The sequence below is a fragment of the Cervus canadensis genome, chromosome 23 (assembly GCF_019320065.1).
Source record: "Cervus canadensis isolate Bull #8, Minnesota chromosome 23, ASM1932006v1, whole genome shotgun sequence".
Taxonomy (NCBI): Eukaryota; Metazoa; Chordata; class Mammalia; order Artiodactyla; family Cervidae; genus Cervus; species Cervus canadensis.
Window position 1 is genome coordinate 23,934,967 of NC_057408.1, and position 24,102 is coordinate 23,959,068.

General features: G+C 41.2%; 1 protein-coding gene and 1 non-coding gene across 2 annotated transcripts in view; one reads left to right on the forward strand and one right to left on the reverse strand.

The window, feature by feature from the left end:
- Positions 1 to 24,102, reverse strand: part of DOK6 (docking protein 6) — a 388,678-nt gene that overhangs the window by 158,638 nt on the left and 205,938 nt on the right. The window contains exon 4 of the mRNA XM_043444411.1: positions 6,849 to 6,968. Within this exon, the coding sequence (XP_043300346.1) occupies positions 6,849 to 6,968 (120 nt within the window). The remainder of the gene's footprint in view (positions 1 to 6,848; positions 6,969 to 24,102) is intronic.
- Positions 12,775 to 12,900, forward strand: LOC122425923. Its single transcript, XR_006265072.1, has one exon. It is a non-coding gene; the product is annotated as a U6atac minor spliceosomal RNA (small nuclear RNA).

The window sequence follows — 24,102 nt, forward strand, 5'->3', positions numbered from 1 at the left end:
CCAAGCCCATCATTGATAAAATGTTAAAATAATGTTTCTGATGAAATAGAAATGGTAGAATTTAACTCTGAAATGCCTCAAGGAGAAACCCCTGAATCTGTAATAACAAATCTTTCATAAAGGAATGATTCTAATCTGAATGTGTTAATGACTTCAAGCATGTATCAGGAAGTTAAAGTTTTGTTTATATGAAGAGGTGTTATGATTGAAAACTGTGGAAGGTCAGATTTACAAGATTATATTATTTTAAAAAACACCTGCATTAGCTAAAAAACAACAAATACTTTCCCTTCATGTCGTAAAATGAACAGGTGTCCTGTCTAACAAACAGGTGTCTCCCTAAAGCAATTCTAGGGCTCAAGGGAGAGGGTTCATGTCGACTAATGAGCACTCTTAGTCTTCAGCATGAGATTTTATGGATTACTTCTAGTTATTTCAGGGCTGATCTTGAAATGGGATTATCATTTTTTTGGAAGAGGTCCATTGATTAGGAGGTGACAGAACTGGGGAATGCCAGTAACAACCTGTGCCAGTCTGTGTGTGTGTGTGGGTCCTGGCAGCATGGACACACATATTCACTGGGATTTTTGAGCTACCAATAGCTGAGGCCGCAATTTTGACATTCTGTTGAGAATTATGCCTTCCATATTGTCCTATGGTATAAATCACTATCTTACAAACTTGTAGCCAGACTTTCATGGGCCAGAAGAAATGGAAGAAAAGTGCTGTTATCTGGACTTGACGAAGCATTTTAAAGAAAGTGTATATAGACTGGGAGAGATGGAAGGAATGGCTATGTCCATGGCCTTGGAGTCAGGGAGAAATTCACCCACATGGAAGGTGTTTCCTGGGGAAAGGAAATCCTCCCAGCTAAGATTTTCCTTTGAAAGCTAAATATGGAAGTGTCTCAATGTGTGTGTGAGTATGTGTGTGAGTGTGTGTGTGTGTGTGTGTGTGTGTGTGTGTGTGTGTGTGTTTGTGTGTGTGTGTGTGTGTGTGTGTGTGATGCCCGCCAGTTTCCTTTAGGGTACCATGTACTTTCAGGAAGTCATTTAAATGGGTCAAACACTACGTCCTCCTTTACTAAAAGCACATATAACCCTCTGTATGAATTTAGGATTATTTAAAAACCATTGGATGACATTATAACTTTACGTCTTCTCTAAACTATATGCAGGAATTAATTTTTGATTTCTTTATTTTTACTTGGGTTTAAACAAACAGACTTGTGCTTTTTTTTTTTTTAAATCTAAGCATGAGTTAGTCTTTATTTTATATTATCCCCTGTAACCATCAGGATAACACCATAAATCAGTATTGGTTTATTTTCACACGGTAGCAAACTGAAATTAGAAGTGACTAAGGAACCTGATCTATTTAAGGGGTACAGCCCACATTCAAGTTTTGTCCTAAAGAGTTTACTTAGTAGGCTAAATCTGCTTGTGCTTCTTACATAGCTCTGGCTATTTAATTCTGTGTTTTTCCTATCCTAAAAAATTTATATTAAAATTTTACCTTTGTATAGTAGGTAAATTACTTTGACATTATTATCAAATCAGCAATAAAAATTATAATAATCAAAAGAGTACATTATATACTTGGATAGGAACCATATACAATCCTAGGTCTTTAAGGTAAAAGCATATAATTCACACCAAACAAGTTGCACACAGCAATGATTCCACCCACAGGCCTTATTTATTCACTTTCTTCATATTTCTGTATGTAGTACTTGATGAATGTTTATTGGTAAAGATTTTTTTTCCTTCTTCTCTCAAACTGAGAATAAGCAGCATATTTTAAGTAATATGATTATGGATGTTCTGTACTTAGCATAGTTCTTAGAAAATAAGTCAGAGAGATGAAATCCAAGAAAGTGTGGGAAAGAAACTGAAATATCAAAAGGAAGCTAGAAAAAGAGTCACAGGAATGCCTCCGTGACTTTCTGAAACTAGCAACATGGGCAAAATTTGCGCCTGTATATATTCATGATTAGTTAGTGGAGGGAGAACATTTTTCTCAGTTCAGCAAAAAACAAAAAGTGATGATTTTTAATGGTCTATGAGATATCAGAATATTATTATCAGAATACACATGTGTATTCCATATGTGTATCTATGTTATCAGAATATTATTATTTATAACGAAATCACCATCAGTGTTATCCTGACGCTTTTTTACCTGTGCTCTCTAGTGTATAACCACAGATTATTCCAGAATTTCTTCTAACAACTAGTGTCAAGCTTCACCAATATCCCTCATTATTTTCAAAAACACGAGTCATTAGAAATTAATAACATTGGAAACTTTCTAATATTTATTTATGAAAACTTTATTTTCATACCATTAGATATTCTAGTGATGATAGTTTTTAAAACGGAGGGGAGAAAGCTTGTTACACCACTCTGATTTCATTATTCAGAGGCTTTACACAAGAAGATGCAGCATAAATTCTTGAGACATCAGAAAAGTTAAGTTAGAGAACAGTGCAGTAATATGATACATAAACCTCAGTTTTGTTATCCACACTCTGAGTTCTCATGCATTGTACTTCCTCAGGTGTAGTACAGACTTCCCTTGTGGCTCAGCTGGTAAAGAATCCGCCTGCAAGGCAGAAGACCTGGGTTCGATCCCTGGGTTGGGAAGATCCCCTGGAGAAGGGAAAGGCTCCCCACTGCATTATTCTGGCCTGAAGAATTCCATGGACTGTATAGCCCATGGGGTCGCAAAGAGTCAGACATGACTGAGCGACTTTCACTTTCACTTTCAGGTGTAGTATGGAAGTGTAGTAAGAAATCAGAAGTTGTTAAACAGGAGATGGCAAGAGTGAACATCGACATTTTAGGAATCAGCGAACTAAAATGGACTGGAATGGGTGAATTTAACTCAGATGACTATTATATCTACTACTGTGGGCAAGAATCCTTTAGAAGAAATGGAGTAGCCATCATAGTCAACGAAAGAGTCTGAAATGCAGTACTGGATGCAATCTCAAAAACGACAGAATGATCTCTGTTTCCAAGGCAAACTATTCAATATCACGGTAATCCAAGTCTATGCCCCAACCAGCAATTCTGAAGAAGTTGAAGTTGAATGGTTCTATGAAAACCTACAAGACCTTCTAGAACTAATATTCAAAAAAGATGTCCTTTTTATTATAGGCGACTGGAATGAAAAAGTAGGAAGTCAAGAAATACCTGGAATCATGGGCAAATTCGGCCTTGGGGTACAAAATGAAGCAGGGCAAAAGCTAACAGAATTTTACCAAGCGAACACACTGGTCATAGCTAACTCCCACTTCCAACAACACAAGAGAAGACTCTACACATGGACATCACCAGATGGTCAAAACTGAAATCAGATTTATTATAGTCTTCACAGCCAAAGATGGAGAAGCTCTACACAGTCAGCAAAAGCAAGACCGGGAGCTGACTGTGGCTCAGATCATGAACTCCTTATTGCCAAAATCAGACTTAAATTGAAGAAAGTAGGGAAAACCACTAGACCATTCAGGTATGACCTAAATCAAATCCCTTATGACTATACAATGGAAGTGAGAAATAGATTTAAGGGATTAGATCTGACAGACAGAGTGCCTGAAGAACTGTGGACGGAGGTTCGTGACATTGTACAGGAGACAGGGATCAAGACCATCCCCAAGAAAAAGAAATGCAAAAAGGCAAAATGGTTGTCTGAGGAGGCCTCACAATTAGCTGAGAAAAGAAGAGAAGCAAAAGGCAAAGAAGAAAAGGAAAGATATACCCATTTAAATGCAGAGTTCCAAAGAATAGAAAGGAGAGATAAAGCCTTCCTCAGTGATCAGTGCAAAGAAATAGAGAAAAAATACAGAATGTGAAAGACTAGAGATCTCTTCAAGAAAATTAGAGATATCAAGGGAACTTATCATGCAAATATGGGCACAATAAAGAAATGGTATGGACCTAGCAGAAGCAGAAGATATTAAGAAGAGGTGGCAAGAATACACAGAAGAACTATCGTAAAAGATTTTCATGATCCAGATAATCATAATGGTGTGATCACTCACCTAGAGCCAGACATCCTGGAATGCAAACTCAAGTGGGCCTTAGGAAGCATCACTACAAACAAAGTTAGTGGAGGTGATGGAATTCCAGTTGAGCTATTTCAAATCCTGAGAGATGATGCTATGAAAGTGCTGTACTCAATATGCCAGCAAATTTGGAAAACTTGGCAGTGGCCATAGGATTGGAAAAGGTCAGTTTTCATTCCAATCCCAAAGTAAGGCAATGCCAAAGAATACTCAAACAACTGCACTCATTTCACATGTTAGCAAAGTAATGCTCAAAATTCTCCAAGCCAGGCTTCAACAGTATATGAACTGTGAACTTCCAGATGTTCAAGCTGGATTTAGAAAAGGCAGAGGAATCAGAGATCAGATTGCCAATATCCATTGGATCACTGAAAAAGCAAGAGAGTTCCAGAAAATCATCTACTTCTGCTTTATTGACTATGCCAGAGGCTTTGACTCTGTGTGGATCACAACAAATGGAAAATTCTTCAAGCGATGGGAATACCAGACCACTTGAGCTGCCTCCTGAGAAATCTGTAGGCAGGTCGGGAAGCAACAGTTAGAACTGGACATGGAACAATAGACTGGTTCCAAATTGGGAAAGGAGTATGTCAAGGTTATATATTGTCACCCTGCTCATTTAACTTATATGCAGAGTACATCATGAGAAACGCTGGGCTGGATGAAGCACAAGCTGGAATCAAGATTGCCGGGAGAAATATCAATAACCTCAGATATGCAGATGACACCATCCTTCTGACAAAGCAAAGAACTAAAGAGCCTCTTGATGAAAGTGAAAGAAGAGAGTGAAAAAGTTCCTTAAAACTCAACATTCAGAAAACTAAGATCATGGCATCTAATCCCATCGCTTCATCAAATAGATGGGGAAACAGTGTAAACAGTGAGAGACTTTATTTTTGCGGGCTCCAAAATCACTGCAGATGGTGACTTCAGCCATGAAATCAAAAGATGCTTGCTCCTTGGAAGAAAAGTTATGACCAACCTAGACAGCTTATTACAAAGCAGAGACATTATTTTGCCAATAAAGGTCCATCTAGTCAAAGCTATGATTTTCTGGTAGTCATGTATGGATGTAAGAGTGGGACTATAAAGAAAGCTGGGTGCAGAAGAATTGATGCTTTTGAACTGTGGTGTTGGAAAAGACCTTTGGATTGCAAGGAAATCCAACCAGACCATCCTAAAGGAAATCAGTCCTGAATATTCATTGGGAGGACTGATGCTGAAGCTGAAGCTCCAATACTTTGGCAACCTGATGTGAAGAACTGACTCATGGAAAAGATCCCGATGCTGGGAAAGATTGAAGGCGGGAGGAGAAGGGGAGGACAGAAGATGAGATGATTGGATGGCATCACTGACTCGATGGACATGAGTTTGAGTAAACTCCAGGAGTTGTTGATGGACAGGGAGGCCTGGCATGCTGCAGTCCATGGGGTTGCAAAGAGTTGGACATGACTGAGCAACTGAACTGAAGTGAACTGATGCTGTGGACTGAACTGTGTCTCCATAAATTCATAGGTTTAAGCCCTAACTCCCAAGATGATAGGATCAGGAGATGGAGGCTTTGGGAGTAACTAAGTTTAGAGGAAGTCATGAGGATGGGGCCCTCATAATGAATTAGCACCCTTCTAAGGGAAGACAGGAGACAGCCTTTTCTCTCCCTCCACCACATGGGTCCACAGCAAGAACTCGGCATCCAAAGCTGTGAGGAATTAACTCCTGTTGTCTAAGCCACCCAGTCTATGGTATTTTGTTATGGCATCCTGAGCAAAGATATAATATTCTCCACATTCCCTAAAAATCTACTGAAAAACAACATAAGCCAAGATTGTTTATTTAGACTCCAAATCTTTGACAATGCTTTAAGAAGAAATGTAGGACTACTGTCCATTCAAAACCTTATGTACAGTGAGTTAATATATTGATTATTTATTGAAATAAATGGCAATGTCACAGAGCAAGAACGTAGGGGACCTGGGCTGTACCTTAGCATTTTTCTAGGTGGTATGCAGTCTTGAGACACATGTGTTGATCAGTATACTTTGCTTTAAAAAGGATTGGTCTGATGTACCCCAGTGTTCATAGCAGCACTATTTACACAGCTAGGATTTAGAAGAAACCTCAATGTCCAACAAACACGAATGGATAAAGAAGCTATGGCACATATATACAATGGAATATTACTTAGCAATAAGAAGGAATGCATTTGAGTCAGTTCTAGTGAGGTGGATGAACCAGAGCCTATTATACAGAATGAAGCAAGTCAGAAAGAGAAAAACAAATTTAGTATATTAACGGATACATATGCAATCTAGAAAGACAGTAATGATGAACATTTTTGCAGAGCAGAAACAGAGACACAGACATAGAGAACAGACTTTAGACACAGTAGGGGGTGGAGAGGGTGGGGCAAATTGAGAGACTAGCATTGAAACATATTCATCACTATATGTAAAATAGAGAGCTAATGGGAAGTTGCTGTATAATACGGGTGATTGTCCCAAAAACTCAACCTGGTGCTTTGTGACAACCTGAAGGGGTGGGATGGGGTGGGGGCTGGGGGGGTGGAGGTTCAAGCAGGAGGGAACATATATATACTAGTGGCTGATCCACATTGCTGCATGGCAGAGGACAACAGAATATTGTAAAGCGATTATCCTCCAATTAAAACTGAATTTTTTTAAAAACAGGATTGGTCCAAAATATTTCTGAGGTCCATTCAGTTTCAAAGTTCAACAACTCCCCGTGCACTTTAAAGGGAAGGAGGGAGCCGCACACTTACCGTTCTGCTCCCTCTGCACGCCAGCCGCCAGGAGATCAGGCTCCCCAAGGCTGATGTCATTGAGCCGGGTCCCCAGGCACTCCATGCAGAGGTGTTTGCACCACTCCTCAGCCTCCAGCTCTGAAAAGAAGCAGGCCATCAGAGTCAGGCGAGGCTACCTGGGAAGGATGGAGACGACCACTTCCTGAACCAACTACCCAGGCAAGCGGTGAGCCGTAAAAACCCACCTTCAGGAAGCTAGAAAGCTATATTCAAGAAGTGAAATAAAACAATCTCCACAATTGTTGCCCATGATTTGACATTATAACATTGTATCTATTGTATCTTAAAGATATTTTAAGCTATCCCTATATAATTGTGGAGAAGGAAATGGCAACCCACTCCAGTATTCTTGCCTGGAGAATCCCGTGGACAGAGGAGCCTGGCGGGCTGCTGTCTATGGGGTCGCACAGAGTCGGACACGACTGACGCGACTTAGCATGCATATAATTTATCTTATTTATAAAGAACAGACTGAGAAGATTTGCTTACTATCCAGTATACCTTAGACTGATTTAGTTTGGGGAGAGAACTTACTTAATTTAAATATTAAATATAAAAATTATGAAGTATATAATATTTAATTAAATATAAAATAAAAATATGGAAGTGGATAGCTGGAAAACGTCAAACTAGACTAAACGCGTGAATGTCTTCCTGAATGTAACACTGGTTTGTGCAGACGGAAGGTCTGACCTTTGAGCCATTCTGAACTGCAGTGGATCACAGATCAACAAAAGAACGTGACCACTTTTGTTTCTACAAACATCAGAAGTGGGCCATCCTTACTTTAAAAAATTAGGAATAGGATATTGAAAATAACTTTCCCCTTTAGAAGACTCCAATTGCCTAAAGATATTAATTAGATCACTCTCTTTTCACTGCTTTTACTCTGCAACTTCTCTGGATCTGTGTTTTTCCTTTGCTGAAAACACGAGAGTATCTCACACCTACACAGAATCCTGTAGTATCAAATGCTTCCACAAACATGGATGAATTTGAACCTAATATAAGACCTAGCTGGGCAAGATGGTTAAGGATTAGTGGCATACCTGGTTTCACATCCTAGCATGGGTCAGCACCAAGACAGAATTGGAAGCAAAGTGTTCTAACTATTTTTATATGCAGAGATCCAAAAGAGTATGAGGTTAGAAATTTGGGGCCAAGCCCCCAAATCGATTCACAGACACTGAATAAGAGCTTTCCATTGAGATCTGCCCAGAGAAGAGAACTCTGTGGGAGACTGCGGGTTCTTTTTACTTTCTAACAATACTCCATGGTCTAGATAAAAGGGGAACGTTTGACTTTTTCATGTAGCATAAATCTGTACTAGAGCCATTTAATATAGATTTCCTTCAAAGCTCTTGTTTCTCTCTATGGATGACCTTCCAGCGCTTGCCTTGGCATTTTAAATCCCCATAATAATGTCATCTGTGACAAGGTTTCCTGACTCTAGGAATCTGAGCACCAACTTCTCTGCTCCATAGCCAATGCCATCAAACCTGGCTAACACTTTCTCCCCATGCTGGGTCACTCTGCCTTAGCTTTAGGACCGAGTTTGACCAATGAGATGTCAAGCCAAATTTGTCATTTATTTCTACTTTTATCAAGACCATGGAATATTGTTAGAAAGTAAAAGAACACACAATCTCCCACAGAGTACTATTCTCATAAAAACAATAGTTCCCATGTTCCAATCACAAAAATGATTTTTCTTTGCAAAAGTATGGTTAGTACCCTTCAGGGCTGGTCCTCTGTGGTGTTACTGTGGCTGCCTATGTCAAGGAGAAAGTAGATTCTCACGTGGACTGTCTCCTTGCTCAAGAGGAGTCAGAAGCCGGGTTTGGGAGGTGGGCTTTTCCTCAGGAATCAAGAAAATAATCCTTCCCAGTCACTCTATGATGTTGTTTAGTTGCTAACGTGTGTCTGACTCTGTGACTTCATGGACTGTAGCCCATGAGGCTCCTCTACACATGGAATTCTTAGGCCTGAAGTCTGGAGTGGGTTGCCATTTCCTTCTCCAGGGGATCTTCCCAACCCAGGGATTGAACCTGTGTCTTCTGCATTGGCAGGCAGATTCTCTACCACTGAGCCACCAGGGAAGCCCAGGGCTACTATAATGACAAGAAGGCATTGCTGAGATGCACAACTTTCTAAAAAAAACCTTTTTTCTTCTAGCAACAGAATGCCAGCATTCATAGAAAAAATTTATAGAAGCAACAACAGCACATATTGAAACTAATTTTTATTAGGTATTTGAGTTTTGACTTAAATAATTTATGAAAGTTTTGAAAACTTTTCTAACAACGACCAAAATCTTAAGCCAATTTCCACGATGTGTCTCTAGAAGTCCTTGACATTTCTGGAAGGGAGACAACATGACTCCAGCTTTTTCTTTTTACATTTCAATGTTTTGAATGTTTCTCCAAACTACAATACTTTAAATCACCAGAGAAGTCACATGCAGTTAACACCTCATCTGCATGACTACCTGCGAGTACTTCCAGGACCCCAAAGACCGAAAGAAGAGTATCCACTATGGTATTTGGGGTGAAAATAAAAGTGTTAAGTATGACAAAGCACCCTTGCGCCAACGTTCCCTTTAAATGTTTGTGGTCTCATGGTCCAGTGGTTCACAGGTTGTGGTCCTAGGAGTCTCATCATCAAGATTTCCTGGGAGTTTGTTGAAACTGGAGGTCTCTCGTCCCAGTTTGTTTGGTCCTCAGCTGTGTCTGAATCTCTGAGACTCTCTGAGGGCTCTGGAGGAGAAGGGGACGGCAGAGGATGAGATGGTTGGATGGCATCACCGACTCAATGGACATGAGTCTGAGTAGGCTCCGAGAGTTGGTGATGGACAGGGAGGCCTGGCGTGCTGCAGTCCATAGGATTGCAAAGAGTCGGACACGACTGAGCGACTGAACTGAACTGAACTAAACTGAGGGCTGTGGCTGAGCCTGGAGGAGCTGGGGCTCCAGGACATGGGCTGAGCAGCGAGCAGGGAACCTGCTGAGGGACTTGCAGGGCAAGCGGGAAAGGGAGGGTGTGTGTCTTTGTGTGAGTGTGTATCAGTGCATGTGAGTGTGTCTAAGTGTCTATCAGTCTATGTGCATGTGCATATGAATATGCGTGTGTGAGGATTTGTGAGAGTGTGAGTGATGAGTGGGTCCGTGGCTCTGTGCATCAGTATGTGAGTGCGTGAGGCATTTGTGTCGGACTATGAGTAAGCATTGTGTGTCTGTGTGTCTGCACGGATGTGCTGGAGAAACCAGGCTGCATGGACGGTGGCCAGGACTGAAATGGAGAGGCGGGTCCAGGAGCCACACTGCTGCCCGTGACCAGCGCGGTTCAGCCCCGAGGTCACGGTCAAGTTTGAGAAGCAGCTGGCATTCTGTCCGTCCTCTTCTGGGTTGTGTTTGGTTCAGTTAGATCAGCCCCAAACGTTCACGTCATGTCAAAAGTATTCACCTTTGTAGTCTGCACACTTGATCTAACAGTTTTGTTGCAGACAAGTACATTTGTTTGAGAATTATACAAGGCTTTGCGGTTTAAAATCTGTTTTCGATGGTCACCTTTCAAATAATTATAGCTGTGCTTTTTATTTGTTCTTTCTTAGGCAAATGCTCTGAAGTCCTTTAATATCTTTTATTGCATGTTAATTTACTTTGTCCCATCATTATTTAACTAGCGTTTTTCTCCCAGTTAACCTTAGCTTTCACCTTTCTATTTTCACAGAACTGAGCAGATTAAATACAAAGGCAATAATCTCAACCCACTGCATTTTTAAATAATTATTTTCCTATAAAATTCAGTGCCTTTTGTCTTTGTTTTATCTTTCAAACATCTATCTTGCTCTACACATAGTGTGTAAATAATTAAATTTCTTTGTGGAGAAATAAAGGCAGAAAATGTTCTAAAACGTTTTCTGCATTTTCCTCTTCATGGTGGAAATGCTTTTTCATTTACATGTCATTTTCGGGTAGCCTGCAGCTATACTCAAATTCTTAATTCAGATAAATAACTTTTCTCTGGCACAGAAACCTAAATAACATTTTAATTATGTATAGGATTAGTTAAATAGAGCAATCTGGCAATTTCCAAAAAAGAAAAGCTGAAAGATGTTTATGAATAACAAGACAAATAGTAGAGAAGAGAGACTAAACTGAGTGAATTATGAGACAAATGGGCTTATTGATTGTAGGGAAACTGACAATCAGCAGTCCTGCAAAGGAGAGATACAGTCATAGATGGACGGCCACTCCTGAGTGTCTTCCCATCACTTTTGTTTAGAATTCTGGGGAAAGTACAGTTATATTCCTCTGCATAAGAGGAGGTCTTTACACCAGACTCTTAATAAATACTTACTGAACAAATGATTAAATTTAAGCTTTATTACTTTCACTAAATTTAGGCCTTAGGGTAATGACATGAGCGTTAAATGATCCAAAAGGAGCTTTGAAAACGGTGAAAAATTTTCTCCCACATATACAGAAAACAGGCTGTCAGCTAAAATCATATAGCAGAATTAAAAATAGCACCAATTCAGTTTCATGGTAATTTACTGTAAGATGCAGGCAAGACTAGCTTTATGTGGAAATAATAATTTAGTCCTCATTAAATTTGGCTTTTATTGAAAATCTTAGCAAAATGTAGGTAAAATAATACTGCTTTGTCTTCAGCAAAATCAGGAATTTTTAAGCATAATGTAATTTTTATCTGCTGGGCAGATTTGCTATAATTTGATGATAAATGTTGTTTTTGTGTTATTAAAGTCTTCTTAGATACATACTTTTCTGGAAAGTGAAGAAAAAAAATGTCTCCTGATGTAGACTGTTGCTTAAAGACTACAAAGAACTCCCTTATTGTTAGTTGAAATTTATAGAGCCATTAAAATATACATTTTGATGACACTTTTCACTCTTAAAAATTGGCACCTACTTGTCACTTAACTGGCCTTATGGATGCATTGTGGACTTTTCTGTTTCTTTTACTTTTTCTGTAGTAGGAAGAAAGAAGCCAGTGACAACCGACCTGCTCACTTCAGCAAAGACGAGAAGGCTGAGCTCACAGGAACGACCCCATTGCTGAGGTCCGACGGCCAGGACTGATCAGTTTGGGGATGTGGAACGTCTTGTTTTCTAAGAGCTCCTTCTTTGTTTAGTTCCTTCAGACCCAATTTTGGATTGCACATCTTTCCTCTACATCTCCATTTCATTCTGTGTTTACTGTTATCATAGCCTTTATGAGGTGGTATAGTGGTTTAGCCATGTCTGGCTCTGCGACCCCATGAACTCTAGCCAGCCAGGCTCCTCTATCCATGGGACTTTCCAGACAAGAACACTGGAGTGGGTTGCCATTCCTTACTCCAAGGGGAACTTCCCGACACAGGGATTGAACCTGGGTCTCCTGTATTGCAGGCAGTCTCCTGCATTGCAGGCAGGTTCTTTACCGACTGAGTCACATGGGAAGCCCCATAGCCTTTATACCACTGAGCTATCTGTCTGTCCTTCCAACCAACATATTCTGATACTGGAGTGAGAGAGACACTGATATAGTCTAGAGTGGGTGCAGCACTTGGATATGCAAACTAATAAATAAATGTGGAGGGACTTCCCCGGTAGTCCAGTGGTTGAGAATCTGCCTGCCAGTGCAAGGAAAACGGGTTCAACCCCTGGTCCTGAAACACTCCACATGTCACGAAGCGACTGGGCCTGTGCACTGTAACTGCTGAGCCACGCTCACTAGAGCTGGCGCTCTGAGACTCGAGAAGCCATCGCAATAGGAAGTCCACGTGCTGTGACCAGAGAAAGCCCGCGTGCAGCAATGAAAAAGACTCAGCACAGCCAGAATGAATAAATGGATGAGTAGATAAATAATTGAAAAAAGACTCGTGTTGTATGAAAGGAGAGAAGGTTAGCACTCCCCTTGACAAGGATGGAAGAGGCTCTCGGGCCTGACAACATGCATACGGTTAAGGCATTGCCACCTACTTCGTGGCATCTAACCACTGTTTTTACACAGATGTACAGAACAGACTTTTGGACTCTGTGGGAGAAGGCGAGGGTGGGATGTTTCAAGAGAACGGCATCGAAACATGTATATTATCTAGGGTGAAACAGATCGCCAGCCCAGGTGGGATGCATGAGACAAGTGCTCGGGCCTGGTGCACTGGGAAGACCCAGAGGGATCGGGTGGAGAGGGAAGTGGGAGGGGGGATCGGGATGGGGAATACATGTAAATCCATGGCTAATTCATGTCAATGTATGACAAGAACCACTACAATATTGTAAAGTAATTAGCCTCCAACTAATAAAAATAAATGAAAAAAAAAAAGACTCAGCACAGCAAAAAACAAATAAATGAACGATTCAATAAATATTTTTTTTTTTCTAAAAAAGAGCTATTGTCTTAGTCACGTTCTCCAAAGGCCTAAAAGCAATTCCTTTCTACGCAGCAAACGTGAAGTACTTGGGAGCAGAAAGGAAAACATTTAAGAGGAGAGCCGCGTGTTGGAATATGGAAATGTTGCCAGTGCTGTGGTTAGCTGTGGAAGACTGACAGAAACCACACAGAGCTCTGAGACAGTTTCTCTTGGCGGAGCGCAATTTATTACAAAAAGCCTTGACAGCTGCTCAGAGTATGGAATGGTACTTGGTCAACAGCCCCAGTGAACCTGGGCTTGTGTTATCCTCAGAGCTCCCAGAACAGAATGCAGCCTTGCCGGCACTTCAGTTTCTGCGCAGTGAGCCTGCTGTTGGACTTCTGTCCTTTAGAATTCTAAGATGATGAATCTGTGTTGGTTTAAGCTGCTGCATGTGGTATCCTTTTTAATGTAAGAAACTGAACAAAACAAACAACAAAGGCCAATTAGTCTCTTCCTTTCTACCAGGAAAACCTCCAAGCAAGCAAATTAATTTAAGGGAATGTGATCTGTGAAAAATTAGGAGGGTATATAGATCTGGATGGAACATGATGTGATTACATCTGCTTGAAGCTTAAGAAATAAAATAATGAGGAAAAGATTTGCTGCTCAACAGTGGGGTCAGGAAGTCTCAAAACAGAATGCAGGAAGTGCCAAGAATTAACCAAGAAAAAGCAGGGGGTTGGTGGAGGGATGCTGAAAGAGGACTGAGGCGAGGTGGGGCAATCACTGGAAAGATGAAACTAAGCTTGAGTCTTAAGATTCAAGAAAGGACCGGGTAACTGGATACATGATCTACAGGGAAGGGATGTAAAGGATGAAGAGACATCAGATAAAAAAAAAGACTAATGTGACTTAAAGGGACACTCTGGGTTTAGAGGATCAACAGTGGTTTTTGTGGACAGTCTTCCAATTATATAGCCTTTCAGGGAGGGAAAAAAAAGGCCAAAAAGAAGAAGTAGCCTTCAGCAACTGGGCGGGGGAGAGGAAAAGAAGAAAAAGTAGAAAATTTATGTAAGTGATACCCTGCAGTATTTGTCTCTCTCTGTCTGCCTTATGTCATTTACCACAATGCCTTTGAGGTCCATGTTTTCATAAATGGCAGGACTTCCTTCTTTTTAAAGGCTGAATAATATCCCATCACATATGTACCACATTTTCTTTATCCGTTCAACTGTCAATGGACACTTAGGTTTTTCCATACTTTGGCTTTTGTGAATAATGCTGTCATGACTAGGGGAATAAAAGTATTTCTTTGAGATAATGATGTCTTTTTCTTTAGATATATAACCAGAAGTAAGAAATGACAACCCGTTCCAGTATTCTTGCTTGGAGAATCCCATGGACAGAGCCGCCTGGTAGGCTATAGTCTGTGGATCGCAAAGAGTCAGACATGACTAAGTGACTGAGCGTCAGCAGGCAGGAATATAGATCATGTGATGGCTCTGTTTTTAATGTCTTGAGGAATTTCCACACTGTTTTCCATGGTGTGTGCCCCAAGCTGTATTCCTGCCAACAGCGTAAAAGGGTTTCTTTTTCTCCACATCCTGGCCAGCGGAGAATTCATTATCTCTTGCCTATTGCATATATGGTCAAGTTAATTTTCTAAAAAGGCACCAAAAATACACAAAGAAAAAGTTCTTCTTTATTGAAGTGAACTTCATAATTCCGGTGAATGAGATTGAAGATCCTCTTATGCTTAGATTCAGCTAAACCTACCACCTCAAAATAGTTAAATATCCTCACATTCTGAAAACATTCTGCTGCATTCATTCACTCATGATCTAAAAGTAGAAATGTAAGACCACGTGGCCGCCTTTGCTTGCAGTGCCTCCGGATACCCGTGCTGGAGTAAACCACCACCACAGAGGCTAACGGCAACGATCTGAGTACAGATTTGGCAGCCAAGAGAGGACCATGGAGACTCCTCTAATTCTGAAAGGGAGGCGCCACACACCCTATTCCTCACGCAAGCCAAGGGAGGGTGTGCTTCTACGCATCTCTGGGTGTGTGTGAGGGGATGCTGTGTATCTGTGGTGAGAGAACCTCTCCTACATATGAGTGGCTGAGGCTGTTGTTTTCACTCCTGGGCTCAGAATCTCCTTATTGAATTTGCTGTTATACATACTTGTCAGTTGCATGAGGAGAAGGACTGGAAGGAGACCCAAAGCCGGCATTGAAGGCCAACGGACATTCTCAGACAATGGATGGCAAAGATAAAACTTTGGTGCATCCCAAGTGGACCCTGCTGAGGTCCAAGAGGGCTGCCCGCTGGCTGGACAGGAGACCCAGCGACAGGAAGCTCTGCACACACCCTGGTGGGGGTCACTGGCAGGGGTCAGCAAGGGACACTCGGCGGTCAAGTGCAGGGAGGTGGCCGTCTGCTCAAAGAGCTCCCAAGACCCACCCGAAGAGACCCTGCAGCTCAGAGTCCACGCGTGTCTGCGGCTCCCGTGCTGGCCGATCAAACAGGCGGTGGGGTCCCTGCTTCCATCCTTCTTCTCCGGACCCAACACTACAGTGAAGCCAGCATGTGGGGGTGAGGAGACCACGGAGAGATTACGCCCCATCTTCCCTGAAGCCTGAGTGGGGGAGAGGGATCTGTGATCTAAGTCAAAGTCTGGCAGGACTGGATTTTAAGACCAAAGTGAGCCAGGAAGGAGCTGGGAAGGGCAATGTGACAAGAGACAGCGGAAGCCACACTGAGAGAAAACACCAACCCTCCCAGAATGCGGACTCTTCACTCTTCTGGTTCCATGCAGGTTCCCCAGTCACATTCTGATCAAAAAGGAAATATCCTTGCTTAAAGGAATTTCCTTAATAGTTAGCAAGAAAATATAATAAAATGGTGCTTTAAACTATGAAGAGTTTAAAGAGATTTTATATAAGAATAGAGAGGCTTAACAGACAAAATTGGTCAGGAAATATTCTCTGACATTAAGATTGCGATTTATTAAAAGCTCCACTTCAGTCAGTATAAAACACATGACTGTTTCAGGCAGGAAAGGATAGCAAAATTCCCCAATTCTTTTTGGAAACGTTTTGTTGTTTAGCTGCTAGGACCTGTCTGACTCTTTGCGACCTCAGGAACTACTGAAGCCAACAATCTCCCCTGTTCTCCACTGTCTCCCGGAGTTTGCTCAAATTCACATTCATTGAGTAGGTGATGCTATCTAACCATCTCAGCCTCTGCCACCCTCTTCTCCTTTTGCCTTCACTCTTTCCCAGCATCAGGATCTAAGGGGCTCTCAAGGGTCTTCTATCCATCACCAGAATGTCTTAGTTAAACATTTTCCAGACAGCGGTGCTCCACAGTGTGTCTGTACTGTCAAAATCAACCTGAGGATAACACATGGACCTTCCAGTTATTATCTCTCACTGGCGCCTGTTTTCACATCCCAGGTGGATTTTAGATTGAAGAGACTTCCTATGCTCAACTGACTTGTGGATTTTAAATTCTCTTGTGGGATCTTAAAATAAAACTAGGGAAGCCACCGCCCCAGAGCAGAGCAGGACTTGGAGGATGGGGTGAATGCAAGATTGCTTCTGAGTACAGCGTGGTTTAGGGATTTCCCTGGGACCAAAGGAATTGGCTGAATCCATTCCACTTTTTAACCAAGTCCCTAAGGGGGACGTTGCCCAGCATATCTGCAGGTACAAGTTGGCTTTCACTTTCTTGTCTTTGTTAATAACTGCACTATCTTTTAAGTGACTTAAGAACCAAAACACTGTTCCAAGGAGATAGCATGAAATAATTTCCAAGCGGCTTAGGGATGTTTCCAAAAAAACACATTCTTTCATTTTCTTCATTAGCTTTGAACTAAGATGAAAAATGTCACCTTGAAGGCTGGATCCACCCTACTGCTTAAATTCATTTGTCCTCAGTAAGTATTTCTATGAAAGCAACTATTTTAACTTGGCTGAAGGTCGGTTTTGTAGCAATATGTTTAGTATGGCTGTTTAATTATTGTAGAGTTGGTAGAGAACTCTGTATTGTAGAGTTGGTGGAATTGTAGAGAACAATGCTACATTGACATGGCACAAGAAATTAATTTTCAAATCATTACCACTTTGCTTATGTATGGATCACAGTTGATTTTTTCCCTAAAGTACAGATTTTCCACCTGATGATAAAAAGTTTCAAGTCAACTGATGCACACTCATGCAAAATTTGGTTTGGTTAAAATGAATCAATGTGAAACTGTGTACAAATATTTTCTATTCAAAAGAAATCATCTCTCAACAAAGACTGGAAGATAAAAGACCTAAATAAACAAGAAGGAGAGAGCTTAAAATTTGGAGAATATAGTTAAGTTAGAAGAAAAACATTTTCAAAGAAAGACTCTCTTTACAGGAAATAGCAGTAAAGAAAGCAGTAAGTTGTATCAGGATCAAGCATTTAAAAGTATCTAAAAGTACATGCTGATTAAAACCTGAGTTTCAAGACAGAGTGTGGGGGAAAGGAGAGGAGAGACAGAAGAAAACAAAGACTTGCTCCTGGAATTCTGAATCAAAATGCTTTGGAAGGATTCAATCCTGGGTTTATTTAGAAGAACTAAGTTGAAAATAGGCTAGCTGTTTCTCTTCTGATTACTGTTTGTGCTAAGTCCAGAAGTCAGCGCCTTCAGAGTGGTCAAGAGGTGAGTGTAATTCTGATTCGGACAAATGATTACGATGTCTGTAATGTGCATTTACAGCCTGGGGTGATGGATGACAATCTGTGATGTATTTTATGCACTCTTTCTAGTTTTCCTTCACACTGTATCTGTGTTTTTATTCAGTTTTAAAAGTTAACCCACTAAATTAAGGTTATAATTTAATGAACAATTATTTTAGGCAGGAAAATAAAAATTAACTAGATGATCACTAATTATATTACATTTTGATATTTCCTCATAAAAACGAACTAAATTTTACAACCATCATCCCAACGACTGCACAGAGAGAATTTTGACTTTCTAGAGTGTAGTGGGGAGGGGCTCCACTTTAGTTCTTTTACCTCCTGACCCCCTCAGCCAGCCTGGACACCTAGCACCATGAATCTGTTCTCTCTCTACAAGCCTGCTTTGCTTTTTTGTGTGTTTCGTTTTTAGATTTTACATATAAGAGATCATAAGGTGTTTGTCTTTTTCTGCCTGACTTATTTCATCCAGCACAATGTCCTCGAGATCCATTCATGCTACTGCAAACGGCAGGATTTTATTATTTTTTATGGCTGAATAATATTCACACACACACATATATATACACACATGTACATATATACATACACATATACCTATACATATATATATACATATATATATATATAGCTATCCAGTCTTCCCAAAATCTATTGAAGAGACTATTCTTTCCTAATTAGAGAGGGGTTCTTCCTGAAATTTTAGTTCTGATGATTGTATTGTTTGAGAGAGAAACATGAAATTATTTTAGTGATTGCATTAGGATCAAACTCCCCACAAACGCCAACGTCCCACATTGGTTTGCTCCATCCTAAAACAGACAATGAGAGAGAGAGGATGCCAGCCTCTTTGAGATTTGTATTTTGGAGTAAAAACTTACAAGCTGGTGTTAATCTTCCCAAGCAGAGATACTGCAGCCTACTCCCCTTCCTCTACAAAGTAACACCTTTAGCTGTTGATTCAAGTCCACATCCCCAGATATGAACAAGTGGTGTCCCTTCCAGGCTGTCACGCACAGTGTCTGTCTCAGAAGTGCAGAAAACATCTAGAAGAGATTTAAAAGTGGCCTTCAGGGCTGCCCTGGCGGCTCAGATGGAGAAGAATGCTCCTGCAACGCAGGAGACTGGGGTTTGATTCCTGGGTCAGGAAGATCCCCTGGAAAAGACAATGCAACTCACCCCAGCATTCTTGCCTGGAGAATCCCATGGACAGAGCAGCCTGGTGGGCTACAGAGTTGGACCCGGCTGAACGACTATCGCTTCTGGAAAGGAAGGACGCTGGGGCCTTTCCTGTCAGCTGGCGGCTCGCGCATCTGTTTCTCACGCGCGGTACAGCCGCTCCCAAGCGGACCTGGGGATGCGCTGAGGGGGAAGAGACTCCACAGCAGAGGCGCCCCTCCGCTCCTTACTCGTCAGGGACACGCCCCGAGCCTCCGCATCAGCCGACCCAGTTCTGCCCTTCACTGCTCATAACGCAACCCGGGATTTCTACTGTTCATCCAACTATGCTTAAAACTTGGCACTTACTCAATGTCCAGAAAGAGAGTCTCCTAGCAAGTAACTGCAGATCCACCCAGATTGAGGTCCCTTTAGCCATTTCCCAGACGCACCAGGGCTGTAAAGCTCCAGGCGGTGCGTGCCACTGCAGTCGGAGGCTCTTACTACCCTCACCGAGTTTAACGGCCGGCCTGCCCCTGTCCACAGCGCCCTTGACTTTATCTCAGGTGGCTTAACTGACAAAATTCCACTGGTAAACGTGAGCATTGTGCATACTCTCTCAGGGAATTGACTCTTAAATAAAAACACAAAGGAATATATCATGCAGAAACACGTACCATTTTGTGATTATCTTCTTTTGCAAAATGATAGCATGTATAGCCTTCTTTCCCAAGTGTTCCTGGTCACTTACTCTCCCTCTTACGGACCCTATTTTTTAATACTTTAACCTGCCTGCTTTTTAAAACAATCACCTTTTGTAATAGGAAAGCCTGGATGTTGCTAGTTTCTTCTGAAAAGTCAGAAGCAGAGAAAGTGGAGGTGGACCCACGGGGTTAGGAGCTGGGGTGGCGGGAACCCGGCTGCCAGGAGCCCCCTTTCCGAGTGGATTTGGGGGCAGCCGAACCAGATGCAGTGATTGCACATGTAGAGAGTTCTACCATCCGATTGCAGAGTATGAAGGAAGCTTTCAAACTGTGTGTATTTGCTTTTAATATGTTTTCAAATGTTCAGAGTAGGAAAAAGTATCCCCTTAAAGGAACTAGAGGGCATTGGAAGGACTGATGCTGAAGCTGAAGCTTCAATACCTTGGCCACCTGATGTGAAGACCTGACTCAATGGGAAAGACCCTGATGCTGGGAAAGATTGAAGGCAGGAGGAGAAGGGGACGACAGAGGATGAGCTGGTTGGATGGCATCACCGATTCGATGGGCATGAGTTTGAGCAAGCTCCAGGAGATGGTGAAGGATGGGGAAGCATGGCGTGCTGCAGTCCATGGGGTTGTAAAGAGTTGGACACGACTGAGCAACTGAACAACAAGGTACAAATCATCTTTTTTCATTCCTTTTGTTTCCATCACCTGGGACCTAACTTGTGTGTGTGTTTGTCTTGTAAGAAGCATAAAACCAGATTTTTCAAACCAATGTGATATCTCTTTAAAAACACAGGCAGATATTTATATTTATTTGGATTTTTATCAACTGTTTCAAGTTTTCCACTTGCAACTGCCCCCTCTCCTGGCACCTTTCCTTATTCTCTTCTCTACCAGAGGTTCTCAGACTTTGCTGAGCCTTCGAGTCACCTGGAGAGCTTGTTCAGTGGATTCTTGGACCCCCACCCACAGCGGTCCTGATTCAGCAGTTCTGAAGTGGGGCCTGAGAACCTGCACTCCTTACAAGTTCCCTGCTATGCTGCTGGTGTGGAGACCACACCATCCTATAGCATTGGCTGCATTTTCTTTATTTTCCACCCTTCTCATGTAGAAGAAAAAGGTGATCTTAAAACACTTCAATAATTTCCTCTCCTCTTTATACCATATTATCTTCCAACATTTGTAACTTATTTTAAGTCTCCTATCTTTAAAGTCCTAAAATAGTGATTATTTTTAGCATTTTATATACAAGTTACTCCAAATTTAGCAATTGTTTATTTATATTCTTAGCCAACATTTATTGGACTTGTATTAATATTATTAACATGTGAAAGTGCTTTGCAAGTATTGACTTGTTTCCCTCTCACAAGAAACTCATGATGCAATTGCTATTATCACTTTCATTTTTACTTTATATGTAGAAACTGAAGCACAGAGAGGTATGTGATTTTCCTCTTAGCCACACAGCACGGCTGACTCTGGCACCTATATCCTTAACCACTCTCATCACTGAGACTTGCAACCTTCTTTCTGTTTTCAGTCTCGTTCTTCCTAAAGAATACATTTTTAGTTCTTCTTTCTGTGAAGTGTCAGGTTAAAACATTTCCTTAGTTTTCATATTTCTGAAAATGTCTCTCTACCTTCACTCTTGAATGACATTTTGACAGTTATTTTTCTCCAGCATTTAAAAAATATTTTTCTAGTGTCTTGCTGTTGATATTAAGGTCATCTATTCATCTGCCATTTCTTGCTAAAGGTAGTCTGATTTTTTGGGGGTGTTGCTATTAGGATTTTTTTGCTTTATATTTAATCTTGCACAGGTTGGCTTGATGTTAACGCTTGAAGACACATATCTTTCTTCAGCTCTGAGTTTTTTTCAGCTATTTTGAGTTTTGGCTCTCTCCTATTCACTCTGTTTCTTTCTTGGAAATCTTGTCAGATGTATGTTAAGAATATTTTGGATAATTGCTTTCTCTTTTAAAGAAAGTTATGTCCCATAACCTAATATTCCTGTCTCTTCACATTTTGTGCTGCATTCCTGATTTCCTGTACCGTACAAAAAAGATCTTCACGACCCAGATAATCATGATGGTGTAATCACTCACCTAGAGCCAGACATCCTGGAATGTGAAGTCAAGAGGGCCTTAGGAAGCATTGCTACGAGCAAAGCTAATGGAGGTGATGGAATTCCAGTTGAGCTATTTCAAATCCTGAAAGATGACGCTGTGAAAATGCTGCACTCAATATGCCAGCAAATTGGAAAACAGCAGTGGCCACAGGACTGGAAAAGGTCAGTTTTCATTCCAATCCCAAAGAATGCTCAAACTACTGCACAATTGCACTCATCTCACACACTAGTAAAGTAATGCTTAAAATTCTCTAAGCCAGGCTTCAGCAATATGTGAACCATGAACTTCCAGATGTTCAAGCTGGTTTTAGAAAAGGCAGAGGAACCAGAGATCAAATTGCCAACATCCGCTGGATCATCAAAAAAGCAAGAGAGTTCTAGAAAAACATCTGTTTCTGCTATATTGACTATGGCAAAACCTTTGACTGTGTGGATCACAATAAACTCTGGAAAATTCTTCAATCAATGGGAATACCAGACCACCTGACCTGCCTCTTGAGAAACCTGTATGCAGGTCAGGAAGCAACAGTTAGAACTGGATGTAGAACAACAGAGTGGTTCCAAATCGGAAAAGGAGTACGTCAAGGCTGTATATTGTCACCCTGCTTATTTAACTTATATGCAGAGTACATCATGAGAAATGCTGGGCTGGAAGAAGCACAAGCTGGAATCAAGATTGCCAGGAGAAATATCAATAACCTCAGATATGCAGATGACACCACCCTTATGGCAGAAAGTGAAGAAGAGCTAAAGAGCCTCTTGGTGAAAGTGAAAGAGGAGAGTGAAAAAGTTGGCTTAAAGCTCAACATTCAGAAAACTAAGATCATGGCATCTGGTCCCATCACTTCATGGCAAATAGATGGGGAAACAGTGGAAACAGTGGCTGACTTTATTTTTCTGGGCTCCAAAATCACTGGAGATGGTGATTGCAGCCATGAAATTAAAAGACGCTTACTCCTTTGAAGGAAAGTTATGACCAACCTAGATAGCATATTAAAAAGCAGAGACATTACTTTGCCAACAAAGGTCCGTCTAGTCAAGGCTATGGTTTTTCCAGTGGTCATGTATGGATGTGAGAATTGGACTATAAAGAAAGCTGAGCACCGAAGAATTGATGCTTTTGAACTGTGGTGTTGGAGAAGATGTTGAGAGTCCCTTGGACTGCAAGGAGATCCAACCAGTCCATCCTAAAGGAGATCAGTCCTGGGTGTTCATTGGAAGGACTGATGCTGAAGCTGAAACTCCAATACTTTGGCCACCTCATGCGAAGAGCTGACTCATTGGAAAAGACCCTGATGGTGGGAGGGATTGGGGGCAGGAGGAGAAGGGGACAGCAGAGGATGAGATGGTTGGACGACATGAGTTTGGGGAAACTCCGGGAGTTGGTGATGGACAGGGAGGCCTGGCGTGCTGCGATTCATGGGGTCGCAAAGAATCGGACACGACTGAGCGACTGAACTGGACTGGACGTGCTTTCCTCAGATTCATCTTCTAATTAACTTGCAATCTCTTCTGTTTTTTTCACTCCTTTCTATTTCAGTGACTTAAAAAATATCTAGAAATTCTATTGGTTTGTTTTGTCTACATCCTGTTTTTATATTACTAAGTTCTTCCGATGTGATATCTATTTGCTTCTTATCATATTTATTTTAAATGCAAGTGTAATATTTAAGATTCTTTTTAAACTTTTCCTATTGTTTCTGGTTCTTAGGGTGCTAATATACCTTTCTTCAATCAGCTGACTTTCTTTCATTGTGACTTTTTCATATGGTTTGTACTGCTTTATTGCAATTTCATCTTCAGAAAGTTTTTAGTCTCCTCTGGAAATCTTATAAGCCTGCTATTCTTAAAGTGTCTGAACAAAAAAACACTGTTTCAGTTTTGCCTCCTTCAAAATCCTAAAGCAGTAAGCACCTCTGGATAAACTGTGAGTCTAATCCCAGCTTGGTGTTCTTTGCTTATGCAAGTAGCTTATATTAATACATTATATTCATCTGTGGGGTGAGCTCATTTCCGTGATTCATTTCCATCTCACCTCTGAGAGGAATGCCAGCCTTTCTCACTGCCTTCTCAATCCTTTGTTGATCAACAAAGGAATCTCTGTCCTACTTCACAGAGGAA